Source organism: Emys orbicularis, chromosome 4 (assembly GCF_028017835.1).
Source record: "Emys orbicularis isolate rEmyOrb1 chromosome 4, rEmyOrb1.hap1, whole genome shotgun sequence".
Classification (NCBI taxonomy): Eukaryota; Metazoa; Chordata; order Testudines; family Emydidae; genus Emys; species Emys orbicularis.
In genome coordinates, this window is record NC_088686.1 from 63843663 (window position 1) to 63870413 (window position 26751).

The 26751-nt window shown below is 47.1% G+C and overlaps 1 protein-coding gene across 1 annotated transcript in view; it reads left to right on the forward strand.

The window, feature by feature from the left end:
* The first annotated feature begins 2405 nt into the window (after positions 1–2405).
* The window catches only part of TYRO3 (TYRO3 protein tyrosine kinase), a 56461-nt gene continuing 32115 nt past the window's right edge, over positions 2406–26751 (forward strand). Inside the window, exons 1-6 of the mRNA XM_065403855.1 lie at positions 2406–2499; positions 6777–6960; positions 11365–11465; positions 16319–16489; positions 19651–19737; positions 24391–24506. Coding sequence (XP_065259927.1) covers positions 2406–2499; positions 6777–6960; positions 11365–11465; positions 16319–16489; positions 19651–19737; positions 24391–24506 — 753 coding nt within the window. The remainder of the gene's footprint in view (positions 2500–6776; positions 6961–11364; positions 11466–16318; positions 16490–19650; positions 19738–24390; positions 24507–26751) is intronic.

Here is a 26751-nt window from a genome sequence, read left to right on the forward strand (position 1 = left end):
CAGTCATATACACTTAGCATCATAGCCCAAGAACTGACAAGAGCACCATAGTCCCCACAAAGGATCTGCGATAGATTCCTCACCCCAAGAGCACCATGGCTCCCTGCTAGCTGTTTGATATATCTGATTTGTCAGTGTCTCCTCCTTGCCTTTTCATTTCAATTGTAGAAACAGAGGAGGGAGAGAAAACACATTTTCATTCCAGTCATGCACCCCTACTTGGCATTGTTCCAACACCTTAGGGATTCCTAACAGAAATGCAAATGGATGAGGATTAGTATGAGTGCAGAGACCAGAGACCAGGGCTTGGGAAACACTGGCATAAGTTATGTAACCATGTTGTGCCTCAGTTTCCTCATCTGTAGAATGGGGATAGCAATACCTCCCTTCCTCACAAGGGACTTAATTCACAAATGCTTGCTGGGGAAGCCTGAGATGGAAGGCACCATACAAGTGCCACACATTAACTATGATTACAAATTGAAAATTGCACTGTGCTATAATGATACTTATGGTGCCTTTCAGCTATGGTTCGCAGGGTGATTATGATGGAAGTACAGTGTCAGGGCAGGGGTGCTGGAACAATTTGTATAGTGGGGGTGCTGAGAGCCATTGAACCAAACTGTAAACCCTGGATAGGATGGAAACCACTTCAAGCCACAGGGTGAAGCAGCACCCTCAGCATCCCTAGTTCCAGCACCTATGTGTCAGGCTATTTGTTATAACCTTTACAGGGTTCTTTTCCCCCTCTGGAAGCTAAAATCTGTTCCCTTTTCATAAGCTACATCATCCCTTACATTTTGACAAGCAAAGGGGGCCCAAATCAAGCCGACCAGATCTGGGGGACACAGAATATCCCCCAACTGTGCCAAAGCTCCTCTGCAGACGAGCTGCAGGGACTAGGCTTCACATATTGGGAGGAGGTTGGCCTTGGTATCATTTCCCCACCATAAGCCTTGTGGGGAAATACCTCTCTAGCATAATGCCTCATCAGTCAGCATTACCTTCAGTGCCTCACTGCTGCAGGCACTCCTAGAGGGGAGGGTTGAGGGCTTTGCTATGGGGAGATGCAGGTCCCAAAAGCAGTGCAGAAGCACAAGTGCACAGTGTGGATGACCAGGCCTCTTCAGTGTTTGGGAGATCTTCTGGGCTTGGGTCTGAACCGCCTAGTTGTGCTTGTGTCAGCACAATCCATTCCCTCGCTCCCAGAGAGTGCAAGTCACAGGCAATTCTGCAGGAGGAAACCTAGGCCAAAACTTTCAGACAAAGTTACCTAGTAAAATTTGTCTCCTAAAGCCATAGTTAGACACCAGAATAAGTGGTCTAATTTTCACATGCATTGACCAAGCCCCCAGTGACTCTCACTGATTTCATTAAGAGGTATGGCTGCTCAGAACCGCTGAAAATCAGGCCACTTATTTAGGAGTGTATATATGGGCTTAGGACCCTAATGAGCACCCAATTTGAATATTTTTTTGCTTTTAATCTCCTTCTCCTAAATGTCCCCTCCCCCCCCCCCCCCCGTGTAGTGGACAAGCTAACCACAAAATGGTTTTCCTCCACCCCATAAGCATGCCCTCTTGTTTATTGTAGGGTTGTTCACCACAGAGCTGGCCTGCTGGCATTTATTTAAAATAATAAATAGCACCAAAGCATTTCCTTGGGGGGTAAAAGCCATATAAAGAATTACCTGAATCTTGCAAATAAACTCTTGCCAGGAAGGTAGGTTACATTTTGACTGATGCAACCTCGAATATCCCTTTCCCTCAGGAAATTCCTGGGGGAGACACTGACTCTGCAGATCTGTTATTTTCCACTTTATTAAAAGTTCAGGAAGCTTGGATACTAAATAGATTCTATAAATATTCATGAGGAGTGATGTCATAGGTAGGTGTGTGGGGAGAGGGGGTGCAAACCAGCTCTGTGACTGCCTGACAGCGCCATTTCCTGGAGGAAGAACAGGAATAAGAAGAGCCGAAGGAATTAGCAGCAGCAACAACAGCAGAGGGTGCCCAGAGCGAGAGAAGCAGCCGTGGCTGCGGGGACTCCATGCAGCCCGAGGCCAGCAGAGGGAGACCGCCCTGCCTGGCATTCCCTCTCGTGTAGAGTGACCCGCTCTGGGAGGAGGGAGGGAAAAGCGATCGGGATTTTGGGGGCTTCCTGAAACTTCCCCTACACACTCCTCCTCCCCGGGCTGGCGCGGGGCAGCAGAAGGGCCCGCTCCCGCCGAGCGAGCCCAGGGGAAGCGGCGTGAGAAGTTTCAACTGCAGCCTCCCCTGGGAGCTTCTTGGGAAAGGCACCGCTTTGGGGAGGGGGGGTTCCTTCCTCCTCCTCCTCTCGGAGCAAGAAGCAGCCGCCAGCGTGGAGCTGGGGGGAATGCTGCTGACGATGAAGATGCGGGAGAGATGGAGATGAAGCAGAGCATGGGGATCCCGGGGCTCCTGTTGCTGCTGCTGGGACTATGGGCGCTGGCGCTCCGGGACGCCGCTGCTGAAGCAGGTAAGGTTGCAGGGGCACAGGAGGGAGAATTGCCGCTCGCCCCGGGGAGGAGGCTGAGCGCCGACCCTGGCAGGCTCTGTAAGGGGCTGATCTTCCGAGGGGTAGCGTGGAAACGTTTGGCCCAGCGGTTCTCGGCTGCTTTGCTGCTGCGTTGGTATTGAACCTGACGCCCAGCCAGCGGCGGTTGGCTTTTGCCCTGATCGTCAATTTCGTACTGATCGGAGCGCTGGGTCTGCCCCACCTCAGAGGTGTGTAAAGCTCCTGCTGACACTGCACTGACTCCACTCCTGGGTCCGGACTGCGCGCAGGAGACGGGGCGGGGAAGGGGTTCCCCGGGGGGGGGCTCCCTTTCTAGACCTGTCCACAGCACTTGACGGAGTCCTTCTAGTCTTGAGTGTATTGCTCAGATCCTCACCTACTTCCTAATCAGCTGGAGCTGAGGCAAGTTACACTCCGCTGGAGAACACTATATTTTATGGGGGAGGAGAGGGAAGGTGACGATTAGCTTTTTGGAGGGCTGTGGTCTCCCTGCGCAATCTAGGATTGTGAGTTGCTCCGCATGAATTGTTTTCATCGAACTATTTTTTTTTTTAAACGTAGCTTCTTTTTTATTGTTGCCCAATTGCCCGTAAATAGGTCTTGATTTTGACGAATTTAGTTGCTATTTTCAACGGCATAACACTTTTTGTGAACAATTTTTAGTATATGTTCTCCAAATGGTTGGGATGCACCATTTGCTCTTTGCACCATGTGATTGGTCACCCAACTGGCATGGTAATGTTTCTGTCCTCTGATGGGATGACTTGGGCCATAAAGAGTGCTTAAAGTGAGGATCCTCAATCCATATTTAGGCACCTAAATAAGTGGCCTAATTTTCAAAAGTGATGCGCCACACCTCTGACAATGAGACCATTTATGGATCAGGCCATCTGTGCCTAAATGTGGGTAGAGGAGCCACAGTAGGCAGCTACATTTGAAAATGTTGCCCTCAAGTTTTCTATCTCCCAAACACAATTTCCTTTGTAGTGGAGGTTGACTTCAATGGGACCTGCTGATCGCTCAGCTCTTTTGAAATTCAGGTTGCTTATTTATGTGCCTGTATTTGGGGAGGGTCTAAGTATACATAATCCTGCCTCAGTGTATTTGTGGGTGGACTAGATAACCTCTTGAGATCCCTTCCAGTCCTACATTTCTATGGATTAAGGAGCCTAACTTTAGGCATCCATATTTGAAAATCTTGTCCATAAACTTTAAAAACATAAAGACGTCCCCTTTCTGTTTGTGAATTATCCACCAATGTTTGACTATGTGTGACTAATAACAAGAGCTTTCCAAAATGGTGAAGAGAGCACTTCTAGTGCAAATGCTTGTGGGAATACTGATTCAACACTCATATTTATGAACCTTATGCTTGCTGTGAATATTCTTGTGAATAAGACCTAGATGGTGGCAAATAAATAGAGTCCTGAATACCATTTAAGTGAGTCAGTGGGAATGTTTGCAAATGTATTGTTCCTGTATTTGCGGAGTTCAAATTGCTATATAGGAAGGCCAGGTGATAATCCATTTTTACATGGCTTTTGTTTGTTTTCCTTCTAGCCTACATTTTCCTAGTTTCACCTACAAGTAGACATACAAAGGTTTGATTTTCTAGCCTAATCCTTCCACATACACGTTTCCTATTGACTTCACTGGGAATTTAGGTCTCAATCCTACATTTAGATCCACATGGGTGGAGCACTGTTGGTTTCAAGGGTTTGCCTTGTAGATTTTGATTGCTAGATTGGGGACCTCAGGCATCAAAGGAATGGAAGGTCTTTTTGCCTTAGTAGGTAAAAATCTGCAGTTATCTGTTTCTCCCTCCACTCCAAAAACAACTTCAAAAAACTTCTGTCAGTAGTAATCAAAAGGTACAGAGATGATATTTTAACAAGTAAAATACACTGTGCACAGAGACAACTGGTGCACTCATTTGTTGTCGCTTCTGCCTGACAGGCAGTATGAAGTTAATATGATTTCGTTTCCTAATCAGTTATGAATCTTTACTTCTACAGTCATCATATTTTGAAAAAAAAAAGCTAGTTTTTATTTCCTGCACTGGTAAAAATGGAGAGTGGGAGAGTAGGAGGAGGAATACTGGGAAGTAAACATTAATCTTAACCTCTCAGATGTACAAAAAGTCCAAGCCAACCTGTGTGCACCATTCCCTTCTCTTCAGAAAAAGGTGCTGCAGCTAAACTGCATCTTATGGATGACAGAAATGTGTATCTGTTAAAAATCCCCATGTTATTATTTTCCCTTTCCTTTCAGTTCAGCTCTACTTGTGGATTACACAGAAGTGCTGTTGAAAATAGCCAAATAGATATAGTTAGCACTGTCCTTTAATTTCTTGCATAATCAGTTTGGCTGGGAACTGAAACCTTTAAAGGCCTTCCAGATATCTTGTTGTGTACATTGTGATTAACGCTTTCGGCAAAGCAGACTGTAGCAAACTAAGTCATTTGCTGTTTCAGTAAGGCACCTATTATGAAAGAGTGTCTGCCAATTTGTGTGTGCATTTGGATAACTGGCTACATTTAGGCTTATATAAAACAGATGGATGTATTGTGAAATTTTAATGCTCTGTTTCAATATTCTGCGTGGTGAGAAGGAGGATGCTTTCTGGGATGCACTGGGACGTGTAATTTATGCCATTTTCACATTAAGTAATCTGAGGTTAGATCATCCTCACTCAGTTAGGTGATTAATTCCTTTGCCCAACCAAAGCTGCATCTAAAATTAAATGATCACTTTACTAGTTTCAGTGCTCTTAGTAAATTTGCTAAATTAACAGTTGCTAAAACACAGCTTAAAATACACAAAATACTTTACTGATATCACTATGCCATGGAAGCATTTGCCACTTTTACCAGTGGGATGCCATGTAATGGCAAACGGGAAATGGGGCACCAGACTATTTCTGTATTCAAATGCAATTCATGCTATGAAAAAGTTTGAGAACAGCATGGCTGCATGCGTAATTAAGGGCAATCTTGGCTTCACCGTGTTTTTCTATCAGGGTGTGGTGGGCTGGAATGTCATCTGGTGATAGAGCTGACTGCACGGGAGCAGAGATAGGGTCATAATTCTGCACGGCTGGTCAAGGGCAATATAGTGGTGGACAGGTTAACCTTTCTCTGAAGGATCTGGTATAGGCCACTACCAGAGGTAGGATACCAGACTAGACTGAACCATTGGTCTATTCTAGTCTGCCAGTTCCTGTGCTAATGGAAAGGAAAAGGCTACTTTCCCCAGCAGGACTGAATACTTTACCTTTGTCTTCCACCTTTCTGCTTTATCCAACGTCTCCTTTACTCCCCTCATTCCTCATATACATACCCATCTTTTAAAAATGTACTTATCCAGTTGGTTTCTGTGTTTTTACAAGGTGACATATTCCACACATTCACTTCTCATTGAGGGGAGTGCTTCCCACCCACATGCAACTGCGCTTTGGGCCAAACGCTGATCACTTTTACACCAATGTCAGTCACAGTAACTCCACTAATTTCAGCGGAGTTATTCCAGATTTACACTGATGTAACAGATCCAAATTAGGCCCTTTGTCTCTGTTCTGGAGATACACAGTGGCTGGCTGAAGTATTCTCCCACAACATACTATGGAAAAATGTGTTCTGGAAACAATTTTTTCCTCTGATAGGAATCCTTTAAAGTAGGCTTTACTTTAACTGGGTTTATAAATTGCATTGGCGCTTTTGTAATGCAGTGGAACACTGAGTAACCTGCTGTGATTGAGTCTAAAGTCCCAATTCTTTACAAATGCGTACAGTGGAACAGAAGTATGACTTAGTAGTAGTATAGGAACATACCATAGCAGCTGAAAAGTGAGAGAGGACTTGGGGGCAACACGATACTGTTCTGAGGGAACACACACATCACCATTGTCAGAGCACTGCTGTGAAGAAGCTCACGGCATTCTTATCTAGCTGTAATGGGGCACTGCTGTGTGGAAGCTCATCCTGCTGCTATCCAAATTGGCACTGGCTTTGAAGAAGCCCTGTATAGATTAAGCCTCCGCCATTTTCAAGTAATTGGAATGTCAGTGTTCTCATCTTATAATCATGAAACAAACATAATAAGGCTCTGGCGAGGCAGTTAGAAAACTGTGCAGTGTGTTCTTGTACTGTATGTCCTTACAGACCACCAACCTAGATTAATTTGCTGTACTCCAACCCCCACTTCTTTTGGGGCTGGGGAGGAGTATTTTTTTTTTTTAGGTATGAAATTGACAGGATCTCCAATCAAATTAAAGGTGTCCCAGGGTCAGCCGGTGAAACTAAATTGCAGCCTCGAGGGAATGGAGGACCCAGAGATGTTGTGGATCAAGGATGGCGCGGTGGTGCAGAGTGTAGACCAGGTGTACATTCCAGTAGATGAAGAACACTGGATCGGTTTCCTCAGGTACAACAGCTGTGGAGGAGATAGACTATCATGGAAGCTACAGGGCCAAATTCTGCTGTCAGTTACCTCAGTGGAACCCCACTGACCACCATGTGATTATACCTTTGTACTTTGCCTGGGCATAACTGAGAGCGGAATTTGATCCACTGTGTTTAAGTCACTAAGGAAGGGCTGGATTGTAGCTGGGGGAATCTGACAAGGCTCCTAGATACTGTGGTGATGGGTGCTTTGGAAATGCCTGTGATAGATAGGTGACCAAGAGGTGAAAGGTATTGCTTATCCTATCAGCAGTTCTTTACGCCATCCAGTCCTGTGGAATTTATGCTGAAATTGTGAAGAGATATTTAGCTGTATTTCTGTCCTCTCCCTTTAAAAAGAAATTTAAAACTTTTCTCCCATTCTGTGTTGTATGCACACCTGAGTGATATCGTGGGTACAGAATGGCTCAAAGGATTATTAAAGGGGAGCAGAGACTCTCACTTTAAATCTCCAGTTCAAATCCAACCTCAGTCAGTTGTGTCTAATGGTCATTGCCATCTGAAGTCCCTTCAGTGGTCACAGAGATGGGTTAGTGATCTCAGCCCAGTTACCAGTAAATAGTTCTTCACCACCATAGTTAGTAGCCTTGCTGTTAGTCTCAGCAGAGGACTGAATAGACCTGGAGACTGAATTACCTCATCAAATTCTTCCCGGGGGTCCCATTAGGCCATAGCTAAGGATCATTGCCAGGGTGGTCAGGGGAAGCTTTCGCTGGTTCTGTCCATGCTGTATCTGGATAATCAATAGGGGCCTCTCAGTCCAGCTCCTTTACCAGCACTGGAAAATGAACAAAACAAAAAACAGCATGGTAGGAGCTTTTACCTTGTTTGTTCTAATAAGCTCTGCAGTGCAGCTGGAACCTTACATTCTGACCTGGATAAATAAGTTCTCTCTCTTACAATCATTAATTCTCTTCCTCTCCCTCTCTCTGACTAAAAGGGTTAGGTGTCCTAATTAAAATTAGACTCCTGGGACCAGATTTCAATCCTGTTTGGAGAGGAGGATTTGTCACACACACCATCCCTTAGTCATTCCAGCACATTTACTCCAGCATTTATATCAGGCCTGCTCTTGTCAGAGGCCCAAAAAGCTGCCTGTAGAGCCAGTCTTTTATATGTTTTCTTCAGCAGGAGGTGGCCTCTCGTGTGTCCCGGGGGTAGTACTGAGTTAAGTAAGGGCCCACGCTCCATCTCAGACTCCTTTCTCCATGCATAAAGGGAGCTTGGTACAAACAGCGTGCTCTGAGAGAGAATGTACTTGGAACTGCCAGGCTCAGTCTAGGATCACCCATTCGCGAACACAGGCCTCCTCGCCTCCTTTGGATTAGCATATCTTGGGGTTTAATACCTGTCACTAATAGGGTTGCCAAGTGTCTAATCACACAAACCCAAACACCCTGCCCCTGCCCCGAGGCCCTGCCCCAAGGCCCCGCCCCACTCACTCTATCCCCCCTCCCTCCGTTGCTCATTCTCCCCCACCCTCACTCACTTTCACTGGGCTGGGGCAGGGGGTTGGGGTGCGGGAGGGAGTGCGGGCTCTGGGCTGGGGCTGAGGGGTTCCGAGTGTGGGAGGGGGCTCCAGGCTGAGCCTCGGGCAGGGGGTTGGGGTGCAGGAGAGGGTGCAGGGTGTGGGCTCTGGGAGGGAGTTTGGGTGCAGGAGGGGGCTCCGGGCTGGGACAGGGGATTGGGGTGCAGGAGGGGGTGCGGGCACTGGGAGGGAGTTGGGGTGCAGGCTCCAGGAGGGGGCTCAGGGCTGGGGCAGAGGGTTGAGGTGCAGGAGAGGGTGAGGGGTCTGGGAGGGAGTTTGGGTGCAGGAGGGGGCTCAGGGCTGGGGCAGGGGGTTGAGGTGTGGGAGGGGTGCGGGGTGCAGGCTGGGAGTTTGGGTGTTGGAGGGGGCTCTGGGCTGGGACGGGGGTTGGGGTGTGGGAGGGGGTGAGGGGCGCAGTCACCGGCTGGGCAGCACTTACCTTGGGCGGCTCCCAGTCGGCAGCGCAGTGGGACTAAGGCAGGCACCCTGCCTGCCCTGACTCCGCATCACTCCCAGAAGCGGCACGTCCCTGCAGCCCCTGGGGGTGGGGAGGAGGCAGGGGGCGCTGCCCCTGCCTGCAGGCACTGCCCCCGCAGCTCCCATTGGCCACAGTTGCCGGCCAATGGGAGCTGTGGAGTTGGCGCTCGGGGCCAGACTTTTAGCAGCCTAAAATCTCCCAGTTTGGCTTCAGTAGCCTCCGGGAGATAAAGCCCGATTCTGGGAGACTCACGTTGAAACCAGGAGGGTTGGCAACCCTAGACAAGTCCCTGGGATTTCATAGGTTCATTCAAAAGGGACCAGTAGATCATCTAGTCTGACTTCTTGTATAACAGGCCGTCACATTTCACTCAGTTGCCCCTATGTTGAGTGAGCCCAATACGCTAAAGCATTTCAGTTCTCAGGAGACTAAGCTGCTGTGTGCCACAAGCAGAGAACAGGAGAGACCAAGATGCCACCAATGCCCTTGCAATGGCAGGGAAGTGATTAGGTAGGATATGCCCAGAAGATCCCAGCAAGTGAACTATGCATCATGCTGCAGAGGCCGGCAAAACAAAACCCCCAAAGTCCCAATTAATCTGATCTAGGGGAAAATTCCTTCCCGACCCCAACCTGGCAATCAGCCTGACCCTGAGCATCTGAGCAAGACCCCTCCAGCCAGGCATCTAGACACAGGATTCTCTGTACCACTTCACAGCAGTCATCCACCCTGTCCAGTGTCCCATCTTCAGCTATGGTCAATCTCTGATGCTAAAAATCCTTCAAACAGAATACATCTAGCCAATTGTGCATTGGGGTGGGGGAGGGGGGGAACCTTCTTCCTGACCCCTGCAGTGAACTGTCTGAAACGTTGAAGCATAAGACTTGATTATAGATGAATAAGCTGCAATGAACCTTCCTCTGATAGGAAATATCTGTGTGCAGTAATCCACCCTGCAGCACTGCATCATGTACCATCTCCATTATATACCCCCTCCCTGTACCCAGATTAAGGACTTTTTTGTCTCCCCACACTCCCTTGTTCTCCTGGTCTGATCTCTATAGCCCTTTCTCACCCCTCATACTCCTCCACTGACAATAGCTCCACAGCATCAGAGCTGACTCTGGATGCTGGATCTAGATATGGCCATTTTCTTTTTCTGTTTCCTTCTTCCTCCTAAAGTGATCATTTCAACCACCCACTGTTTTATGACTTTCTCCTACAGTCACTGTGTTTCAGAACAAGCGGCTGGATGGGCAGGACAGCTGGTTTCATCTGAAGGTACAGCTCTGAAAATCAGGCTGTAGGGGGAGCATTTTGTGCATTTCAGCAAGCACTCTCCCCTTCCTCTCTTCCACCCTGCACATTCACCCCATCACCAAGACCAACTGTTGGCATAAAAAAAGGGAGCATCAGATCTGCTCGGGGTCCCTGCATGGCAGCAGATGCATGGCTGCAACATCACAAGGGTGCATTTTGCATTTGTATAATCAAAGGGCACTCTCACGTTCTCTGAGGTCTTTGGTACCTGAGACCCTGAAGCCTCAACTCCTGGAGCAAATTCTGCCCTATAACTGAGGGCAGAATTTCCCCCTTGAGGTCTAAAACTCTGATACCACTTAGGCCGCAGTTCTGTCCTCACTTGCATGGGCCACCTCTCTTGGAAGTCAATGGGAGCTGCACCTGAGTGAGTGAGACCAGACATGGGCTCTCAGGGTCAGATCCTCAGCTGGTGTAAATCCGCATGGCTCCCCTGAAAACACTAGCCCTAGGTGGTTTGTAGTATGAACAGATCACTTAGCTAGAAGTGTTCCTCAGATAAGAACAATGCTGAGTAGGGGCAGAGTGAAGGAGTGCCAATTCTGACCCATCCGTCGTTGTGTGAGGGTTTGTGCAATCAATCCTGTCCCTAACAAAAGCACAGCATTTGCATTCTCAGCAGGTGCGTGAATTGGAGCTGCTGGCTAGGGATGATTTAGTAGCTCAAGTAGACTCTCTGGAATCACAAGTTCAGAATCAAGTGGGTTAAGTAGCCCCTTTATATTTTCAAGATAGGTGAATTAAGTGCCATGCTGTTTCCTGTTTGTAGATATTTCAGATGAGAGCCTCTCTGCCTGTGTGGGTATTAAAAATCCCCCAACATGTTTCACAGAAGTAGGGCTTGACCCAAAGTATCTCTGTTCTCTATCCACTGTTGTGCTGCATGCTTTGTGCTGGTTAGCTACTGCCCTCCTCCCCAGAGGTGGCTACATATCAGTGGTGTTGTGTGTGTATCTAGTTTTCCTAGTGCTTTAGGATTCTGTGGGATGAAAGTTGCTTTATAAATGTAAAATATCAATATGGTTTTTCACTCTTTTCAGTTTGAAATCCGTTGAGCGGACGGATTCTGGGAAGTACTGGTGCCAGATTGAGAACAAGGGGAAGAAGGAAGAATCACAACAAGTGTGGCTCATAGTGGAAGGTAAGGAGGACGAGTGCTAGCTTCCCTTTAGCGCTCTCTCATGTTGGGATCACACTAGTAGGACTGGTCAGAGGAGATGGCGACAGGCTCTCCAGTCTTTTTACAGCTGGGGACAGTAGCAGGAACTGTAAAATACCACAGTGAACTAATTAAGGTGCAGGCAGGAATAGAAAGTGATAGTGGCGGCAGCTGCACTGGAAGAGTGTGTATTAGTTCACGGGTTCTCAGTTTTTAATTCTGCAGACCAGGAAATAAGTGAAGGATCATCTCGTGGACAAAGGTCCCGTCCAACCTCCTAATCCCGCGTTGCTTGGGTCTTCAAATGACTCATTCTGCAGGTCACCAGGAAGAGCTCCATGGATCATTGCTTATCCACAGACCATAGTTTTAGTACCATTCTCTTAGTTCCATGAGAAGCACTTTCCTTTAGAATTTCCATGACCAGTGTTGCTTCAAACGGAAGCTTTTTTGGATTGGAGCAGAGTTTACTCAAGTTAAGTGTATAATCTTTGATGCATTTTGCACAGCAATCTGGCCTGGTAAATGTAAAGCTTCTACACATTTGTCCAATAGTTACCCAAGCCAGAGTGGATAGGTGGTGCCGTATAGCCTGCCGCCATACCTCCTTAGGCTATGATCATATTAGGTCTCAAGCATTAAGGCTGCTTAGTATTTGAACAGGAGATCTGCAAGAACAACCGGTTTCCACCAAGAAGTTGTACTCTTGGTTTAGCAGGTGGTACTCATCTCTCTAGGCCAGAGCTGAATGAGTCTCTGCATAGTCCTAGGGGGCCTTGTGCTGCTGGGGGTGCTGTGTTTTGGATGGAAATGTGAAACCAGGGTCCTAGTCATTCATAGTCATTAAAGCTTTCATAGCGGTCTTCACAATAATAGGGTGTTCATCCTGCTATCTGTCCTGACTCAATTCCAGTGTTTTGTCAATCTAACATTTCTTCTACAGCTTCAATTGGAGAAAAAATGTTTATAGATAAAAATAGCCCCAATTGTGTAGTGTTGCCAGCACAACGGCTACCATGTTTCACTCCAGAGGTGGCTGCAGTAGAGTGGTGAGTGTGTGATCCCTATACATACAGTTTCCGTGAGCTTTGACATCCTTCAGGAGAAAACACTACACAATATAGGTTATTAGAATTATCTAGCCTGGGTGAACTTGAATGAGTTCATATGCATTTATTTATCTAAAATCTAAGACAAAACCTCATAGTCTATATTCAGGCAGAAATCTTATTGCCTGTAGTGGGGATTTGGCCTAAATTAGGACTACAGGATTTGGCCTTTTGAGAAACTCTTTATCCAAGAACTTAAGAAAGCAAAATGACTTTGAAACTGGTTCCAGTTTAGAAAGCAGAGTCTGTCTTATGTAAAATACGACAATATGTGATACCTGGGGAGGTAACACAATAGGTGCACTGTGGCTCTCACTGGCTCCTAACTGCTGTTACATGATCATACAGTAGCAACTTCCAGAGAAGCCTTTTTTCAATTTTGTCCAGCTAGGAGAGTGTGACCTTTCCTTTTGGACACAGATTTTGCCATCCCCATCCATTCATAACAACAGTAATGACTCTTGTAACTTCAAGATTTGACTACTGAAATGTGCTCTACACTGGGCTGCATCATAAATCAACCTGGAAACTGAAACTGCTGCAGAATGTGGCATCCGTCTTTTTAAGCGGTGTATCTCACTAGAAGCATGCGTCACCAGTGCTCCAGGATCTGCACTGAGTCCTTATTGGTACCCGGGTAAAGTTTTAGTTGTTTTGGATCTATAAAGCTGAATGGTTTGGGACCCATGTATGTGAGTGACCACCTTTCTCCTTGCACTTAGAGACTGTAATGATGGACAGCCGTATAAAACCCAAAGACGCAGTTGCAGTCAGCTGAGAGGCTGGTATGGGCCTGCTCCAAAGCCCTTTTAAAATCAATGGGAATCTTTCCACTGACTTTAATGGGCTTTGGATCAGACTGTGTGAGAGAGAGCTGACAGCAGAGCCGGTCTGTGTGAGGGGCCCTCAGCTGTGGAATGGACTCTCCCCATTGGTGTGAGATAGCCTGACTCTGTTGGCCTTCAGGATAGCTACAAGGCCCGTCTGTTCAGCCAGGCTTGTGGAGAGGGGCACAGTAAGGGCTGCTTTTTGTTTCCTTTCTGGGACAGATATGGCAAGTTCCTGCAGTCTCTTTGGGAGATGTTAAGTTCAAGTGTCTTTGGAGTCCATTGTATTAAATGCAAAGGTTACATATTATTACAATAGTGGCGCTGGATGATCAGAGGACTTTATTGAATGAAGTGGAAGCCAAGAATGAACTTTTGGGACAATGCGTGTGAAGTGGATTTCCTGGGAAAAATCATGGGGGAGGTGAATGCAAATTCCCGTGCTCCCCACTGCCTATGGTTATGCAAAACCCCAGGTCTTTAAAGCTATGTCCTGAGGAGAGATTGATTGTCTGCTGATTTATGTGATCCCAGGCCCAATCTGCCTAAAGGAGGAACTCCTATAGATTCATGGGTGCTTGTTCTTAGCTAACAGCTGTTATGGACTTGTAACCACAGAAACCCCCCTGTGTGGGTTTGGAGTACTGATCACCTATCAGAGCCTTGGTTGGAGTGGTTTCTAGTAAGCTTATTGGCTGGTGTGGAGATTCTTTTATTGTTTTAATGTTTCTCTGGAATGCTTTCACCTTAAGAATACGTGTGCTTGCTTAGAAAGGGCTGTGCAGTAATTTAATTGTGGGCAACTACAACTGTTTGTAGCCTCTGAGAAGGCAAAGCAGTTAGACTTGCTGGGGAATTCACAGTGCAGGCAGGGAGCTGTGCAGCCTGGAAAAACCCTGGTCAGGAGGGAGGGGGGGAATACAGGAGCAGTTGCCCTGAACTGTGACAATTTCATCTTTGGCTAATTCTTTTCTGGTTTGTGGTTGAGTGCAGCTGTTATTTCAGCATTCTTATGGAACTGAATTTTTAATGTATGACAAAGGAACCTAGAACCTAGGCCAGGCACCTTTCATATGTATAAAAAATTTCAATGGATGCATCCAGAAATGTTGGCCAGAGGATCTCTGGGCCTCAGTTTCTCCATCTGTAAAATGGGGCTAACATTGTCATTAAAAGCCACCTCAGAAGGTTGTGTTGAGGCTTAATCATTTCTGGTGGGTATGACATTCCAGGGTGCAATCCAGATCAGTGAGGGCCTGTGTCAGCCTTGCCCTGCAACCTAGGGTGCCTCACAATGCTTTGCTGCTCTAGCTTCCAACCTGGACTCCTCACAAACAGGTCACACCCTGAGTGTCTGTGTATAGCCACAGCCCTGGTCCAGCAGCTCTGACCCCAGCAGCCTGTCAGCAAACACCAGCCACACTCTGGCTTCCAGCAGCATTGGTTACTGCTTGCACGGTGACGCCAACACACTCTTTGTCTCAGATTGTCCCCTAGAACAGTGGTCTCCAAACTTTTTTGATCGTGCACCCCGTCAGCAAAAATGTTTTGAGCACGCACCCCCTGCCGCGCCAGCTCTACCATTTTTGCCGAAGCGCAAAAAAAAAAAAAGCCGCTCCAACTCCCGCCCGAACTGACGAAGCAAAAAAAAAAAAAAACCGCTCCTCCTGCCGTGCACCCCCAAGGATTCTCTTGCACACCTCCTGGGATGCGCGCACTCCACTTTGGAGACCACTGCCCTAGAAACTTGTGTTCTGCACTGTCCAGCCCTCTCCTGGGCAGTCCAGATATATTAGGTCCGTTGCCCCGTAAGGGGATCAACATACAACAATCTGCTGCCTTAAATGGAGTTACCCAAACAGTCCACAACACTGGATTAGTTTAATTAAAGAATAAAACAAGTTTAGTTAATTATAAAGAGAGAGGTTTTAAGTGAGGACAAGTAACAAGGCATTAAAGTCAGCCATGGCTGCAAGAAAAATAAAGATAAAACGCTTTCTAAACGTAACAAATTTGACTTGGTTCAAGGTGAAGTTTTCCCCCCATGTTTTCAATACATTGCTGACCAAACTCTCAGGCCAGGATCTGCTCTCAAAGTCCAACAGCTGCTTCTCTTGTCTTCTTAGGTGAACAGAGAAAGGTGGGTAGGGAGAGAGAACTTGGGGTGGTTTTGCAAATTATTTTTATAGCTCAGTCATCCTTTGAAAACATTTTCCTGAGCGTGACCTCTATTTAAAGTTCTTTCCAGCTGAGAGCAAGGAGACATGGAGCCTGACAGAGGAAGGGGGCTTCATGCTGTTTCTTTTCACCTATGTATACTGAAATACAGCTTTTCTTTGTCTTCTTCTCCCTCTCACTGTTGTTTACAGCTTATATGCAAATTGAGGTAAAGGCACATCCCTTTAAGACAGGCCTGCCTGACCAGTTCTACCGGAGCTACATGAGTTTGAACATGTGCCTTTAGCATCATACAGGGGAGATTTCTTAACTTTGCACATAATGTTGCTACATACATTTCACCATGAAATTATTTACCAGTGAGTAATTAGTTTTCAAGCAGTACCTCACAAGGCACATTTTGGCCAAAGATTATCATAGTACTGTAGTGTGTAGGGTGTGAATACAGGGGTGCATTCAGTCACAGGGGGACTTTCAAAAACATCTCAGGGAACAGGTGCTCAGGTCCTACTGACTTTCAGTGAGAGCTGGAGGCCTTAATGCCCGGAGGTGTTTTTGAAAATTTAACCCTGGCTGTTTGTGGAGTGCTCTGAGATCTCCAGGGGGTGGCTCGCTGCTCTATAAGCGCTAGGTATTAGTGTTAATGGAAGAAAGTGGGAATGTCCTGGTGGAAGCAGAGGGAAACTCTCCTGCTACTACACCTTCGTGTTTGCTTTTCTAGGTGTGCCCTACTTTACTGTGGAGCCGGAAGATTTGTCTGTGTCCCCTAACGCCCCATTCCATATGGCCTGTGCTGCCGTTGGCCCTCCTGAGCCAGTGACAATTGTCTGGTGGATGGGAGACTCCAGAGTGGGGCTTCCGGACATCTCCCCCTCCATCCTAAATGTGTCAGGTAAGGCTGCCTCCAAGATTAACATCACCTCCAGTGCAAGGAGGGCGGGGGGAAGAGGAGAAGAGAGCTCTTTTGCTGCCACATGACAAGGCAGCGACCCCACTTCCCCCACTCCCATGTAGCCCTGCTGGACACTGGCCCACCCCCTCTCATCCCTGCAACCATGCTGCACGCTCCCCTCTACCCCAGCCATGCTAGACACCTTCCCAATTAACCTTTGTCACCCAGTTGCATTGTTGGGAAAATGTGGAGTGAATTGATTGCTGCTAAAGGTGGCAGACTGACAGCCTTGGAGACCAGAGTCTTCTGTCCTCCACAGAACAGGGCCAGTGGGGACCGCTGTACCACAGGCCTCCCCCTTGGTGTGCATGAGCTCTGAGCTGGAGGGAAAAACTCTAGGGTGAAAGGGAAGTTTGGCCTTTCTGCTGAGATGGCCCACAAGGGGGTCCAACTAGGGTGACCAGACAGCAAATGTGAAAAATCGGGACGGGGGTGGGGGGTAATAGGAGCCTATATAAGAAAAAGACCCACAAATCAGGACTGTCCCTATAAAATCGGGACATCTGGTCACCCTGTCAACGGAGAAAAGAACATCTGTCCACTAGGAACTGGACTGCTACTATCCACTCTTCACATTGAGCACCAGCCAGCCATCAGAGAGAAACACTGTGTGATCAGCGCAGTCCTGGGCCAGATTTGAACGAGCACCTCACTGACAATAGGTTCTATGCACCAAATTTACCCCTGGTGAAATCCATTTAAATCAGTGCAGTTGCACTAGGGATTAATTTGGTTCTGTATGCCATTGACCAGGCCTTGGGCTATCCAAACCGCCAGTCATATTAACCCTTCCATAGTGCCTAATTTATATGCAAATCAAAATAAGGGCTGCAATTCATGATGGTTTTCTCTGCTGCGCCCTCTCTTGGGTTGCTGTTTTGTGCTGTTCTGAGAAGGAAATGTAAATTCTCCTGGGTGGTATAATCTGTCAGTCGAAATGGAAGCAGGAGTGAGTGACAGACCATCAGGAAAGGAGAGAGGCCAAGGAAACAGTCTCTCTACACCCACGATCCCAATCTCATGGCACCTCACAGAGCTTTAATCTCTTAGGGAAAGTGACTTGGGGCCACAGCAGAGGGCTGTCTAGTCCTCAGAACACCAAGGGTAGAGCAGTCTCCAGCCCCATTCTTAGTGCATTCATTCATCACAAGTGGCCTCGTTCGCCCCTCCTCCCCCCAGACACGCACACACCAAGAGGCCAGCTTTTCCTGGTTTAGGGCAGCGTTGTTCTGCGTTATGCTGGAATGAGGTTGTTAACACTGGAGATCCAGCACCTTCTGTCCTTGTGGAGAGTCTCAGTGGAGGTAGCAAGCTGGCGTCTGCTCTCACCCTTGGGACACAGCTCCCCCTGCCAGGCAGAGCAGTGCTCCACTCCAAAGTACTGAGCAGTCTGGGAATTACTCAAATTTTTTTTTTTTTTAAACCATGAGGAAGCTTAAAAAAATAATCCTCTTGACTTGAAACCCAACTAGTGGTTACTTACAAAATTTAACTCCCCAGCGTCCTCTGGCCTTTGCCTGTTGGTCTTGCCTTTGAAACAGAAAATAGGTTTCCCTGTGTGAAGCTGTGTATGCTGACACCAGGTGGTCGGAGTTCCCAGGCATGTCAAAACAGCAGGTCGGTGGGGGCAGGAGGACATGCTTGTGTTGGCAGAAGAAAGTATCAAATCACTAAGGAAAATAATAAAGCAGTAACTAAAAAGCGAATGTCTTGAGATCCAAGTCAACAATCGGCCCCTGATTGAACAGGGAAAGGAATGGTGGACTGGGAAAGCACAGCTGCCAAACCAGAGTGTGATGGGAGCTTAGTTCACAATCTTCTTCTGGGCAGGGACTGTTTCCCTCTATGTTGGGAAATTGCCTGCCATGTTTTGGGCGCTGCTGCTGCAATCCAAATAATAACAATAATAATAGTGCCTGCTTTGTTGCCAGCTGGAATGTCTTTCGCTGTGGTTTGATGGGATCAGTGGAAGGTATTAAAATGTGTCATTCTCTCTATCACTCATTGTAGTCTCTCCTTTCCTCCTCCGCCTCCTTTGCCATCCCTCCTCCTTTTCAATCCCTGTCAGTTTCAGTCCCCGTGAAGATGAGTCAAGCACAGCGAGGGCAGGCACTATGCAAGCTACTTCACACAGCTTTGAGATGGCATCTCCATCCTAACTTGCACGCACAGCTGCTGCAGTAGTCATTGACCTCGCTTGAACAGAACCTTTAAAGCAGACTAGGGCCATGTGTAGCAAGGGCAAGTGCTGGATGCACTTCTCCAGGCAGCTTTGCCAATGCCTCTCAATCCTGATTAATCTGTAAGCATCAATCCCGGGCTTCCCCTGAGAAGCTTGCCAATAGTACTGCATTATATTTTGGGTTTGAGATGTGGACAAATGGTCATTGGGGACAAAGGGCCTAATCCTCCCTTGCCCTGTCCCTGGTGTAGTCACTTACCCCAGTGCAAAGGAGTGTAAAATGCCTCCATTCTGATTCAGTAGCATTTGACGTGCACTTTATCCTCCTTTTGCACTGGGGTTAATGGCAACCTACGGTGTAAGGCAAGGGACAATTAGGCCCTAAATTGACAGTACAAAACTCTGTTTACTCATGGCCCAAACTGGATTCCTACCCTAGCCTGAAACTGATTATTATTTGGATTGTGATAGTGCCCCAGGGTCCTGATGAAGATCAGGGCCCCATTGTTCCAGGCATGGTCCTTGCCCCAAAGAGCTCCTGAACAGTGAGTGCCACAAACAGTAGGAGGCACTGGGTGCGGAAGAAGGCCGAGGTTAACAATAATGAGATGGCAACCGTGATGAGAGAGCTGCCAGCCTAGCATTTTGATCGCCTTCTTCCCAAGGTCCCTCACTCTCCTTTGTTGTGCTGCAAAGTGCTGATATGGGCTTGTCTACATTCCTCTCCCTTTTATAATGAGCAATCGACACATTAATTACACTAAAATCCACCTGCTATTGGTTGGCCCCCAGCTTTGCCCCCAGTTGCACGTATAGTGTGAGCTGAATGTCAAACGTAACCATGATTTTGCTTGTGGTTGAAGCTGGACTCTACAGCAGTTTGTGTTGCTTTCTTTGTCTTGCCTTGGCTGATATCCAGGTATTAACCAGAGCACGGTTTTCTCCTGCGAAGCCCACAACGTAAAGGGATTGTCTTCTTCTCGGACAGCCACTGTTTGGATTAAAGGTGAGAGAGCCCCAGCGGAGAAGAATGGGGGGTGGGGGAGGAGGGAAGGGAAGCTGTTGCTGAGCTGCCTTAGAACCGAGCTGAGAGGAGCCCTCAGCAGATGGAACAACACGCTGTGCTGTAATGGCTGCGTGCTGCTTGATATGCAGGCCCATACCCCGGCAATGAAATTGGCAATTGAAAACAAACTGCAACTGGGTCAGGAATGGAAACATGATGTCAGATAACAGATTTTCCTCGTGAAGGGGAGAGTCAGGGCAGCAGAGTTGTTCACAAGAGATGTGGCTAGACGTAATCTAAAGTGTAAATGGGGAAATAGTCCCTTTCCGGAGATAGATGGGTCTCTTTGGAGCTGAAGATGCCTTTTCCTCTTGTGCCAATGCACTGGCCTCTCATTAGATGCTGAAAAGAGAGAGGCCAAAGTCAGAGATCACCAGGGGCCATTAAAATCAACAGATTGAAACTGATTTTATGGATTTCTGTGTTCTATACCCTTTAAAATCTCATTTAAAATAAATAATTTCTAACCCTTCTGTGAATATCTGTCATTCTGTGAATCCCTGAGCCCTTGTCATGTTTTCTTTTCAGACAGACTGAAACAATAGAGACCCAGAAGCGGCAGCTTTCCCCCTTCATCTTAGGTCCTGTCTGCCCTTGAGTTTTTGGTTGTGTTTGAACATGTGTTAACTGCACGATTGTAAATTCTAGTATAGACATGTCACAAAGATTTGTTTCAGACTGCAGCCCAAAGTTGAATGCAACTAAGAGCAAATGTTTGTGTCTATACTAGAATTTACGATTGTCATAGTTAATGTGTTAAAATACCCCTTTAAATCCAACTATAGACCATATCCTTCGTGGGGTGTGTTTTTCTTTATGTTGACACTTGTATCTGCAAGATACAGGCCAAGAATGCAACACTTTGTTCTGTTGTGATTTATGACTGACTTAGAAAGCATTTAGTGTTGTCAGCCTAAGGCTTGTCTACATGGGGAAATTAACTGGAATAGCTAGTGCAGAATAGGTATTCCACAATAGCTCTTCTGGAACAACTCCCCCGTTGGACACTTGGATTCCAGAATAATAGTGCCTTTTTCCTACGTAGCTCACTCCACAAAGCTATTGTGCTATAAATTCACCTCCTATTTTCATCTGAAATAACTTTCAAGTTGTAGACAATCCATAAATAAAAAAATATACTTTAAAAAAAAGTTGACATACATCTTTAACGGTAAATTACACCTCTACCCCGATATAACACTGTCCTCGGGAGCCAAAAAATCTTACTGTGTTATAGGTGAAACCGCGTTATATTGAACTTGCTTTGATCCGCCGGAGTGCGCAGCCCCCCCCCCCCCCCGGAGCACTGCTTTACTGCGTTATATCCGAATTCATGTTATATCGGGTCGCGTTATATCGGGGTAGAGGTGTACCATGTAAATAATTAGGCTGGGTGAAGACTGGCACATATCCTTAATGGATCTAGAGTTCTCATATATTTCATAATAATTATACTTTGCCACAATATAGCACCTCCTAGCCAAGGTTCTCAAAATGCTTCACAATCAGAAATCAATGAATGAATCCCCACAACACCCCTGTGAGGAAGGCATTGCCCCCATTTTATAGATGGGGAAATCAAGGCATGAGACGTTAAATGTCACACAAATCGGTGAGAGACCCATAAAAAGAACCTAGATTTTTAGACTTCCAGTCCTGTGCTTTAGCCACATGTGTCCTAGCTGGTATTCTTCACAAATATGCCTAAGAAAGTTGCAGTAAAGTGAAGGAAGCAGGGAGGCTTTAAAAAAGCCCAGTGTCTACAGATCTGATTCTGCTCCCACTGAGACACTGGCAAAACTCCAATGGCTTCAGTGGGAGGAAGAGCAGACTTGAGGGGACTCATTTAGCCCTGATCCTGCAAACACACATATGCTTTACTCTAAGAATGTGAGTAGTCCCATTGGCTTCCATGGGGTTACTCAAATGAGTAGAGGAAAGCACATGTATAGGGGCAGGATTGGGGCCTTACAGTTTCACAGATGTAGAGGTTGGTGGGGACTCTGGCGTCTCTCCCCAGTTTATTACTGACTCTTTTCATCTGTGGCTCCAGGGAAATTTACAAACACTTTCCTCCTGTTATTGTCATTATGTGTTCACCCTAGTGCCCCCAATGTGCTAGGTACATTCTAAACAGAAAATTGTGGTTATTGTAGCATCTACAGGCCCCACTCAAGTTCAAGGACCCATTGTTCTAGGCAATCTACAAGCACACAGTAAGAAGCTATGTCTTCACTGCAGAGTTAACTTCAGTTATCTACTCTCCAAGTTATTCCCCTCTAGTTAGCTCAGCTCACAAGAGAGCAGCTGCCCTGCCAAGTAACACTCCAGCTGCTGTGTCCACTCTGGTGCTACGTATGGACTTTTTGGGTATGGACTTTTTGGAACATAGCCCATGGTTCTTAGCACTGCAGTAAATTGAGCCGCTCTATTAATTTTATCCCAGTAATTGTGGGAGAACTTGTTTGTCCTTTCTGGACACAGGGGAATTGTGGGAAGGCATTGGAGGACTAGTGCCACTCGAGTGGCGCTACCTACATCCATGCTACAGAGTGGCCATGTGAGCAGTTGATGAGTTGTGCTCACTAGAGTTTCAGTCTGTACCCCCTGAAATAACAGCCAACTTGAGTTAAAAGCACCACCACGCTGGAGTTAAGGATTTATGTGTGTGTGGACAGGACTCGAGTTAGGGGCAACACTTGACTTATAATTCGATTTAGATTTGCAGTGAAGACAAGCCCAGAGACAGTTCTTGCCCCAAAGAAGTTACAACCTAAATAGCCAAGACACAGGGCTGAGAGACACTAAAAATTATCATCACCTTTATCACAAGGAAACCAAAACCCGGAGATGTGAGCGATTTATTCTGGCTCACACAGGAAGTCTATAGAAAGGCTGAGAACTGAACGGAGATCTCCTGATTCCCCGTCCAGTGCCTTAACCACCAGAGAGTCCCTTCTTTCCAGGAAGCCCAGTCTCAGCCCTGGAACCTGTAGCTTGCTCACTATTGGAAAGAAGCAGACATTCAGCTCCAGTGTATGCCACCCTCTCTCACAGCCCTCAGTGTCAGAGGTATGTGGGGGAGGGCTGGGCAGGACTAGGGTGTGCTGCACTTCAGCTGCGGGTTGGCCTCTTGGGGGTTGTTGCAGCCAAGCATAAACGAGAGTAGACCTGAAGCTCCTCCAACTGATGCAAGTGGTACCATGGGACTCTGGCAGGGCCGAGAATGAGGCAGGTGTAAAGGTGATTTAAAATCACCTTTACTCCTCCTCTCGCCACTCGCCACAGCCTGGGAGAAATGGGGATGTCTCTGGCTGATAGACTGAGACGTGCCCCTGCCTTAAGGACTTTAAAGTCTTTGAAACAGGACACGTGAAATCATCCCACTAGAGGGTGATATGCAGATGATTGTGTAGGAGAACAAAGGAGACGTAGATTTTAAGAAAGGATCTGTAGGTGGGAGAGGCACTTGCCAGGCATGAAGTTAGTGATTGGTTTAAGCGTAAGATGCAGCATGAATGGAGAGACAAAGCCAGTAGTGGGAGAAGAGGACGAGAGGAATGCTAATGGGCAAGGCTTGGGAAAGACAAATGGAATGAGAGGGAGATTAGGATTAAATGGGTGGAGAGAAAGTGCAGGGGACTGAAAGTGAGGACAAGGAGCTTGCATTAATGCATTAAAAGACTGGAAGCCAGTGAAGAGATTTAGGTGAATGGGCAGAGTGACATAGTAAGAACTAGGTAGCGAAGCTCCATTCATGCCTTGTTGTTATGGGGGGAAGGACAGTCATGTTAAATAACTAGTCTGGGGAGCATGGTTCTGTTCCCAGCTTTGCCACTAACTTGGAGTCTGACCTTGGGCAAATCATTTAACCGCTCCATGCCTCAGTTTCCCTATCATAAAATAGGGTGCCTTGTGGGCCAGTAACCATAAGCCTGGGACTGTCAACTCAAGTTCCATTTGAAAATGTTTGAGAGAAAAGTCTGGAACAACCGCCATGTGTTTGCATATATCTTTAATAACCAAACAGTGAATAAGTTCACCGTTGAGCAGGAATTAGAATAGCGTGAGCAAACCCATCTGGCAGCTCTCACGGGCCATCTCCAAAGGCCTGACTTCAGTGGCCTCAAGATCAGAGGCAGTGGGTGGCTAAGACTAGAGGGGGCTCAGCTGTCCCAAATCTATTATCTGAGCCATCCTGCACACCTGCCCAGATCGGCAGGCAAAGCCCCATGGCTGGTGGTGCCATAGCCAGGAAGAAGGCAGAGTGGGGCATTGCACGGGGAGGGCATCATGGGGGGAGGGCCCCACTTGTGCACAGATGCATGCATCAAGTGACGCTGTGATGGGCTCCTCTGGGTCTGTGAGCAGTGAACGCCAATGGGCCAGAGCAGGGAGCTGGGCTCAGCCCCGTGGGAAAGCAGCTGCTGCTGCAGGGTGAGTGTGGGGCAGGCTCAGCACCCCCAAAGAATATTTTCAACCACCGCCTGTACTCAAGCCCCAAATCCCCAGACTGTATCCTCTGCCTACTTCCATGTGACCTTCTGCTCAGTTCTGTGTATATTAAAGAGTTTCCTTGTTTTTTTTCCGTAGCCATGCCTCTCCCCCCTTTCAACGTGACCGTAACCCGAGTCACCAGCAGCAATGCCAGCGTGACGTGGGTCGCGGGATTTGATGGCCGCTCCCCCCTTCATTCTTGCATAGTTCAGGTACAGCCCTCGGGACTCTCCTCTGGCCTGCATGCACAAGGGGATCCCTCTGATTGGTCTTGCAGCTAGGCCATCCTTCACACTCAAATCTTCTGTGGGAGCGTTAGAATTTGTAAGCCAGCCCTTTCAAACTTGGGAGCCTTCGTCTGGATCTCGGCACCGAAACAGGTGGCCTGATTTTCAGAGGTGCTGAGCTCCTGTCACTCCAGTTGAAGACCGTGGAAATTTTGGGCGCTCAACACCTCTGACAATCAGCCCACTTACATATGTGCCTAGCTTTAAGTATCCAAGTTTGCAACATTTGGCCCTGGTGTTACTTGGAAGCTGAGCCATACGTTTGGTGCCAGTGTGCCAAGCGGAGAGAGACAATCAATCTTACAACCCAGGCCAGTCAAACCAGGTTCATTCCCTCAGCTTGTGCATCTATCAGGTATGAATACTGGGAAGTGTTCACACAGCCCCCTTTGACTCCCCTCCCCTGTCACAGCTTGATGTGAGCTTCAGTGGAATCACTGTGTGATGCTGAGATACTTTAATTGGAAGGAGGGGATTAGAAGCACAAACGTAAACCTGGAGCACAAATGCAGCATATACTAACCTGCTTCCTCTCCTGTCCCCTTTGGGGAGGAGCAAGGAAGTAGGAGAGTCCATGGTCTGTGCTTATTCCCTTTCATAAATAAAGTAAATCATCATTGCAGAGACATTTCTTCTCCCCTCTTCGCCCCCCCCCCCCCGCCCACCCCCCAGCAGAAATTATGCCCGGATGTACGTAGCTTTCTGTATCTCTGGTAGTATTTTGTTGCTGCTGCTGTTGTTTGCAGCTCAAAATGAATTTCTTCCTATGCTTTGCAAGGCTGAGTTAGCCCCAGTTGGTACAGCCCATGCTTCCTGGTGTGCATGCTCATCAGCCTCAACAATGCTAATCTTTTTGGGGTTTGAGCTCCTCCTATCTGCTTTGGAGGGGGGAGAGAGGCAGAAGGCAGAATCAAAACAGCTCAGATTCCATCCACTCACCAGGCTTTAGCATTTCTTAAGCCTCCCAGCCCTTTCTATGCCCATGTTTGTATCTCAGATCTGGTGAACTGGACAATAATACTCCCTTTACAGGAAATCGTTAGACCGGGGGAGCTGGGGCTCCCGCAGTGGTTTTGGCACCGGTCATCTCATGTTTCATTTTCCCTCCCTCCTCACCCCACAGCTCTGATTTTGTGCGAGCTGTTGACCCACATTTCCATGTGAAAATGCATGCCTCTGGCTCCCCGTGAATGAATGATTGTCCTCCTGCTAGGAGGGTGCAGAAAGGGGGGGTGCATTGGCTCTGGTTCTTGGGAACCTTGGATACACTATGGGTCAGTGCACCCTTGGCTCAGATGGGCAGGGAGCTTCTCATAGGAAAGGCTAAAATAGTGCCACTTCTCCTCACTTCAATGCAAGAGGTATTTCAGAGGGCGGGGGTGGGAAACGAATGCAGCTGCTCTGACTCTCCAGAAGCATAAGCAGAATGAGAGAATTTAAATGTAAAAGTCTGATAGCTCCCACCCCGCTCAGGATGACATTGACTGGCAACAGGAACAACAAGTCAGCCTATTATATACTGTACACAGCTGGAGCGTCATTATTATTAGCAAAATAAATTAATGGATCAAAATGGGGCAGGGGGCTGTTACATTCGTAGTGGAGATAAAGTTAGCAAAGATGTTTCCCCTTTGTCCTGGGCTCAGTCCCCAGCTTCGCTGCTGACTCATGGTGCATGTGTTTGAGTAAGATGTGCTGAGTTGGAGCTGCCTGGTGGAGTCTGACTATTCTCAGGCCATCAAGTTGTGCTAGTGTTGAACCTGTCTGCCTACAAAAGGGACACAGTGAGAGCAAATGGGATCCAAAATTCAGGTCTAGTAAAACTTCAGTTTTAGAGAAACTAAGGCCTGTAGAAATAATGCCAAGATTCTTTTTCTTTTTAATTCCAGTTGAAAGCTTTTTGGTTTTGAAAGAAAAATGCTTTTTCTGCAGCGTTTGCAACCCAACCGCTGTAGCATTGTGCTAATGCAAGAGATCCTGAAAGTGACATTGATTAGAAACCGACCGTGAACAAGAAGGGAGCTGACTGGTCTGTTTTCTTTGTCTAAGCTTAGAGAAATTCAAAAAGTCAACAAGCAGCGTCAGTAGCATAAAGTAAATTTCGATTTTAAAAATGCCTTTCACTTTTAATAATCCAATTGTGATTTGTAATGCAGGTGAGGAAACATTT